General features: G+C 51.1%; 1 protein-coding gene across 1 annotated transcript; it reads left to right on the top strand.

Annotated features, from left to right (window-relative positions):
- The first annotated feature begins 4,475 nt into the window (after positions 1–4,475).
- Positions 4,476–5,529, top strand: C16H11orf87 (chromosome 16 C11orf87 homolog). The gene has a single exon (XM_024131186.1). The coding sequence runs from the start codon at positions 4,732–4,734 to the stop codon at positions 5,317–5,319; it is 588 nt and encodes a 195-aa protein (XP_023986954.1). The 5' UTR covers positions 4,476–4,731; the 3' UTR covers positions 5,320–5,529.
- The last annotated feature ends 598 nt before the right edge of the window (positions 5,530–6,127 follow it).

Below are 6,127 nucleotides of genomic sequence, written 5' to 3'. Positions count from 1 at the left end.
GTTTCCTCACTTGACATATGGCAGGTACTCAAAGGTTTTTGTTGAGCAAATAAGTGAATGAATAAATAAGTAATTTTGTATTCTGGCAAAAAATAACCTTGTATGGTTACTTTGAGGTGTAATCCTGTTATAAGGAGAGTTTAGTAAGCTTGGTACATAGGAGGCATTTTGCAAATAATAATAGCACTTATTATTGCTGTTGTTGTAATTATTATTGATTCAGTGCTTTTTTGGATTGATGTACCAGGTACCCATGTGGCACTTCTGTCTAAGCTAGTTGGAGATTCCTCATCAAACTTGAGAGCAAATATTATATGTTGCTGAATATTTGGAATGTGCCTGAGTTCAGAGGGCCTTTCGCATCACAAGAGGAGATTATGGGAGTCCCAGAGGCTTCTTGGTCCTCCACTCTTGCAAGTGTGACCTGAGGAGTTTGGTGGCAAAAACAGTGGCAACAAGTTGTCTGGAAGAAGTCTTGCCATTGTGCCAGATGTGCCAAAATCATATAGCAACTCAGTGGGATCAATTCTTGTAGACCAAGATGTGTGCATGTTTGCTGCCCCTGGTATTCTTGGGGCTTGAATCATACTACCCAGTGATATCCACATCTATCTGCTTAGCACATTCATTCTCTGGGTAAGAACAAATTATAAACCTACAGACTATTCTTCTTGAAGGAGAAAGGAAAAAAAAGTGTACTGGGCTTTTGACCTGAAAATTGATGTCTTTAATCTACCTAAATCATTTCCAGTTAAATACAATTGTCTTGTGGATCACATTCATCTGCTGCAGATTATAAATTCTCCAAGACAACACCTTGTCTTTTCATAGGTTGTGTAAAATGGTGCAAACACTTTTAGCACTTGTGCTATAACAGATGATTATAATTTATAACAAAAGAATAAGAACAATGACAGCCTAATCACATGCCCTAGAAACTTGGTGTGCGAAAGGAATCCCATTATATATAAATTGTAATCCCATTACAACATATTGTGAAGGCATGTACGTTTCTCACTGGGAGAACCTGGCAACTAATTTTTTCAAGTTTGGAAAACAGACCAGTGAGAGTTAATTCTAATTATGAAAAACTTCTTTGCTTTAAAAGGCAGCTTTTCTAAAGAGTCTCTTTAAATAGCCCGAACTCTTTTTGGAGTATTCAAAATTGAATTTGCTTTACAAAATGTAGATTAGACTCAACTTTTCAGGAACAAAGAAAGTGTGCAAAAATGGGGCATTGCATGTCAAGTGTCAATAGTGAAGCCTCATGTAGTGATCACAGTGAAAACAAGGCTCACCCTTCTATCCCTTGAGCCCATCAAATTCAGAATGTCCACATGTGGCAGGTGTCTTTTACAGGGCATTAGGTGTTCTCATTCCAGGCAAGAAAGCTAAACCAGCATTGGGGTCATTGGCTGTCATTAACTGTGTGACTCTGGCAGCCAAAGGCATCAATCCGTGCTCTCAAGAAGCCATGCATTATTCAGCATGTACTGCACTATTAGCTTAAGTAGAGATACTTTTTTTTAATTGAAACAATTATGAAGAAAAAGTTGATGACTTTTGTTCAAACAAATGAAAGAATTTGGGGGAGAAATGATGTATTTCTTTCTCCGTATATAAGTCATGGGCAAAGAGAGGAAAAGGAGAAGTTGGAGTAGGACTAGATAGCAACACAGGTTCAGAAGAAGGGACTCCCAGATTACAGATAACCGTTACCTCGCGAGTCAAACTGTCTTTCTTACAAAACCCTCTGCTTGCAAATACCAGCAGATAGGTGAGCATCAGTCATTGCTTTTCTCTCTCAATTCTGAGGCGTAGCAGGAAAAAGCAGCCACGTATACTGCAGCACTCAATTTAGCAAGTGAGTATTGCACAGGCACTGTGTTGGACTCAAAGATGGGAAGAAGGGCTTCCCTGGTGGCGCAGTGGTTGGGAGTCCGCCTGCCGATGCAGGGGACAAGGGTTCGTGCCCCGGTCCGGGAGGATCCCGCATGCCGCGGAGCGGCTGGGCCCATGAGCCATGGCCGCTGAGCCTGCGAGTCCGGAGCCTGTGCTCCGCAACGGGAGAGGCCACAACAGTGAGAGACCGGCGTAAGGCGTACCGCAAAAAAAAAAAAAAAAAAAAAAAAAAAAAAGATGGGATGAAAACAAAACAGTAAGGGAAGAAAGAAATGTACGTTTAATAAGACACCTGAATGCCTTCAAAGACCATACAATCTCTTTGAAACTGCTGTTTTCTACAGTAGAAATATGAAAATACTTTATTTTGAAGTTGGCTACTGTAATCAAATGCACTATTCATATTTTCCCAAGGGTTCTAAACCAATAGTTGATTCGTCTCTGCCCAGATTTAGGCAAGCTGTTGAGACTCTTTCAGGAAGTCCTATCCATTGTGCAGAAAGGCTATTGTTAATACCACAGAAAAGCACCAAACACTTTAACAAGTGTTAGGGCCAATGAAGGGGTACTTTGTAAGAGGCACAATGCCCGGAATTTTCATAGGGTTTCATTTCTGCACTCTGAGTGATTTTCCTCTTCCTGCCTTATAAGCCTTTTGTGAGCTTTGTGTGCTCATGAGTGTCTAGATTGTCAAAATAGGAGTATTTAATACACGGAGTGGGTCTTGGACCTGGAGATGAGTGTGTGAGGGAAGAGAGGAGGATCCTGAGTCGGGCGGAGTGAAAGGTAATTTGGAGACTCTGATCTTACTGGAGAGGAAAACGGTTCATTTAGATTGTTTGATGTTAAATAGACGTTCAGATTTGTATTTCAGGTTCTGCCACACTTGTGTTCAGAAATGCCCCTCTCATGCACTGTTTCTGTTCAGAGCTAGGCCAGCGTAAACAGGATTGGAGAAAGGAAGAACCCCCTCAGCAGAGGGAGAAAATCTATTGTGTGCCCTGAGGCGAGATGGATCTCTAGAGTGTAAAAATGTGTGCTTGGGACCACGTGGGAAAGGGTGGAGGGTGAGGAATCGGGCAGCCAGGGAACTGAAGCTTCAGCCCTTCCTAAGCAGAGGAGTGCGGAAGGTGGGTTGCTCACAGGGTGGAGATGGGGGCTATTGCTCAGCCCCTGAGCAGGGGAACAACAGGGAACCGGGAACGTGTGCGGCAGAGGCTGGCTCTGCCAGGACGAGGTGCTGGGGCTATGAGGGTGGGGTGGGGGCCTGCGGGGTGGCTCGGAGCCCTGGCGGTGGCTGCCTGACGTCACCGGCCTCTCTGGCAATAGGCTGCGAGCTGAGCTCCCCGAAGCGGCGGCGGCGGCGACAGCGCGGCTTGGTCTCCGGCCCCTTCACTCCGCGCCTTCTGCAGCCGTTCACTGCAGCCGCGCGGCGGGGTTCCCTCCTTGCAGCCAGCTGGCGGCCCCAGGTAAGGGACACGGTGCGGCTAAAGCTCCGGGCGGCCGGGTGGCCGGGTGCGAGCGGGTAGGACAACCCCGGCGGCCTGCGCATGCACCCCTGGCCGTAGCTTCGGCCCCCGCCCCTGCCCCGGCCCGGGCTTGCACGCCGCCTCACTGCTCCGCAGTGCAACAGTTTGCAGCTGCCTCTTGAGAGCGGCAAGGGGGCTCTGCTGCGCGCTACGGGTCTCCCTGGCTCTGGTCCCCGGGAAGAGCCTCAGGGCCCTCGGGCTGGGACTGGGAAGGCCCGAGGGAAGGTCTGTTCCCCAAACTTTGCAGGCGGGAACCCTCCCCCTTTCATTTCCAACACCCTTAGAAAGAAGCAGGATACTGTCAAGTGGGGGGCACAGAGAGATGTGGAGAAGGGGGCGTTTGCAAGGATGTGCTTTAGCTGAAAAAGAAAGGTGCTTCAGCTTTTTTTTTTTGGTTGTGTGTGGGGGGGTTGGGGGGGTGGGGAGGTACTAGGGAAGAAGGATGGAGCGCGATCCTGCGTGTCAGCCGCAGCCGCGGACAGAGGCGGAGTGGGATGTGGCTCCAGGGTTACCCCCATGGGATTGGGACCTAAGGGATCTGACAACGTCCAGGGAGGGAGAGTCTGGTGGGGGGAGGGAAGGGAAGGGAGGATTGCGTACCCGGAGCCGGCTCGGCTGCCCGGGGTGGGTGCTGGGAAAGGTAGGATCCAGGCGAAGACATCCCTTGAGAGGGCTCCGGAAAGAGGAGAGTCGGCGCTCTGGGAAGCAGCGACCGCGTTCCGAGGTGGCCGAGTGTCTGTTGTGATTAGAAAGTTGTGGAGTGCTCAGGGTGGCTGCTTTATCTGCTGAGTAATCGGCATCTCCGCGGTGCCGGCGCAGACCCTCTTCCCCGCAAAGTGGCGCGAACGCGGAACTGGAGGCTTTGGTGCGCGGCCAGGGGCGGGCGGTCCGGCTGGGGTCTGCGGGCTGCGGAGAAGACGGGCAGCGCCCAGCTGAGGCAGTGTGCTCAGAGGGCCGCTTTGCAGTGGCGGTGATCATTCCGGTTCTCAGCGCTCCCCCGGGCAGCGGCTGGGATCCTAACTAAGCCTGTTCTCTTTGCAGCCTGGTGCCTTGGCAAAGGAAAAGGGCGCGCGAACACGCGTTCGAGGCGGGGCCGGAGAGGATCTCCTGGGCAGCGCTCGCTCCCTGGCCGGCTTGCTTGAGCGCAGTTGCTCCCTCAGTCCTTCGCTCGCTAGAGCATCCCCTCCCACACCAGGGAGTAGTTTTGGGTGGCGCGGGCTCCGTCCTCTTCTCGGCTGGTGGGAACCGTGTGCCCAGAAGAGGAAGTCTGGTGTGCCTGGCCCCTCCCAGCCCAGCACCGATGAGTGCCAGGGAGCCCAAGGAGCTGAGGCTGGCGCTGCCGCCGTGTCTCCTCAACCGGACCTTTGCTGCCCCCAACGCCAGCGGCACGGGCAACGCGAGCGCCCGTGGCCCGGGCGCAGGAGGCGGCGGCGGCACATGCATCACGCAGGTGGGACAGCAGCTCTTCCATTCGTTCTCCTCCACGCTGGTGCTGATTGTCTTGGTCACTCTCATCTTCTGCCTCATCGTGCTGTCCCTCTCGACCTTCCACATCCACAAGCGTAGGATGAAGAAACGGAAGATGCAGAGGGCTCAGGAGGAATATGAGCGGGATCACTGCAGCGGCAACCGCGGCGGGAGGGGGCTTCCCCAGCCCGAGGGCGGCCAGGCCCCACACCAAGCAAAAGAAACCCGGCTGGAGAAGCAGGGCCGGGACTCTGCCTTCTGCGTCTCATCCAACGCCTCTTCTTCCCCTGGCCTCCCGTGCCAGCGTCCCTGTGCTCCTCCGCCTCCACCACCGGCCCCCAGTCCGCAAGGAGCACACACAGCCTCCTCCTGTTTGGACCCAGCTGGCGAGGGCCTTTTGCAAACGGTGGTACTGTCCTGATTGTCTAGCCCCTCTCCTCTTCCCTTCCTCGTTTCCAGCATCTTTGCCGTCCTTGCTTTTTTCCCTCCGGCCTTCGTCTTCCCCTTTCCTGCGGCCTCCCTTTCCTCTTCCTTCTTTCCTTATTTGTCTTCCCCCTACTCTTTTTCTCCTCCGCCGAGGCACTGTGCGGTATTTGTAAATATTGGGCGAGGAAAGTCTCGGAAGAAGAAATAATGCTGATAATAATACTTTATTATTCATATTTATAGTAATAATTATAATATTAATAACACGATCCAAGCGCATGACGAATCACATAAGTTCTCATTGTCAGTAAAGGATGTGTCTTCCCTCTCCACCCTGCGCCCCCCACAATACGGAGGAGAGACCGCACAAGCTACCAAACATGTAAAAGGCATTGACCCCCTGAACAAAGGGAGTGGAGGGGGCCTGGTATGTTGTACATAGCTGTCAAGTTAAGGTTCAGTTTCCTTTCTTCCCCTTCACCCCCACTTTTCCTTCATCTTCCCTCCCTTCCCCATTCCCACGTTCAGCCGGACTCAGGCAATAGTATATTATAAAGAAAACGTAAACATTAAGCACCAGGACTACAAGAGGCCAGAGACTGTCCCAGAAAAAACGGTTATGACAGGCACCACTCTCCAGTCAGCCCTCTTCTCACCTTTAGCTAACTTAACCATTCTCTTTTCCAGGACCAGGCATTTTAATTTACTTTTAGAAATGTCCTTCGCTGGCCGAGCATAAGTTCATTAAAAATCTATAAATGAGTTTTAAGAAGAAAGCAAGAAAGCAAGCAAGCAAGAAAGAA

The sequence above is a fragment of the Physeter macrocephalus genome, chromosome 16, assembly GCF_002837175.3.
Source record: "Physeter macrocephalus isolate SW-GA chromosome 16, ASM283717v5, whole genome shotgun sequence".
In the NCBI taxonomy this organism is placed as follows: domain Eukaryota; kingdom Metazoa; phylum Chordata; class Mammalia; order Artiodactyla; family Physeteridae; genus Physeter; species Physeter macrocephalus.
This window is presented reverse-complemented; position numbering and strand designations above follow the sequence as displayed.

Excerpts from the sequence above, each read along its gene's own strand:
- C16H11orf87 (XM_024131186.1), top strand. The coding sequence starts at position 4,732 with ATGAGTGCCAGGGAGCCCAAGGAGCTGAGGCTGGCGCTGCCGCCGTGT.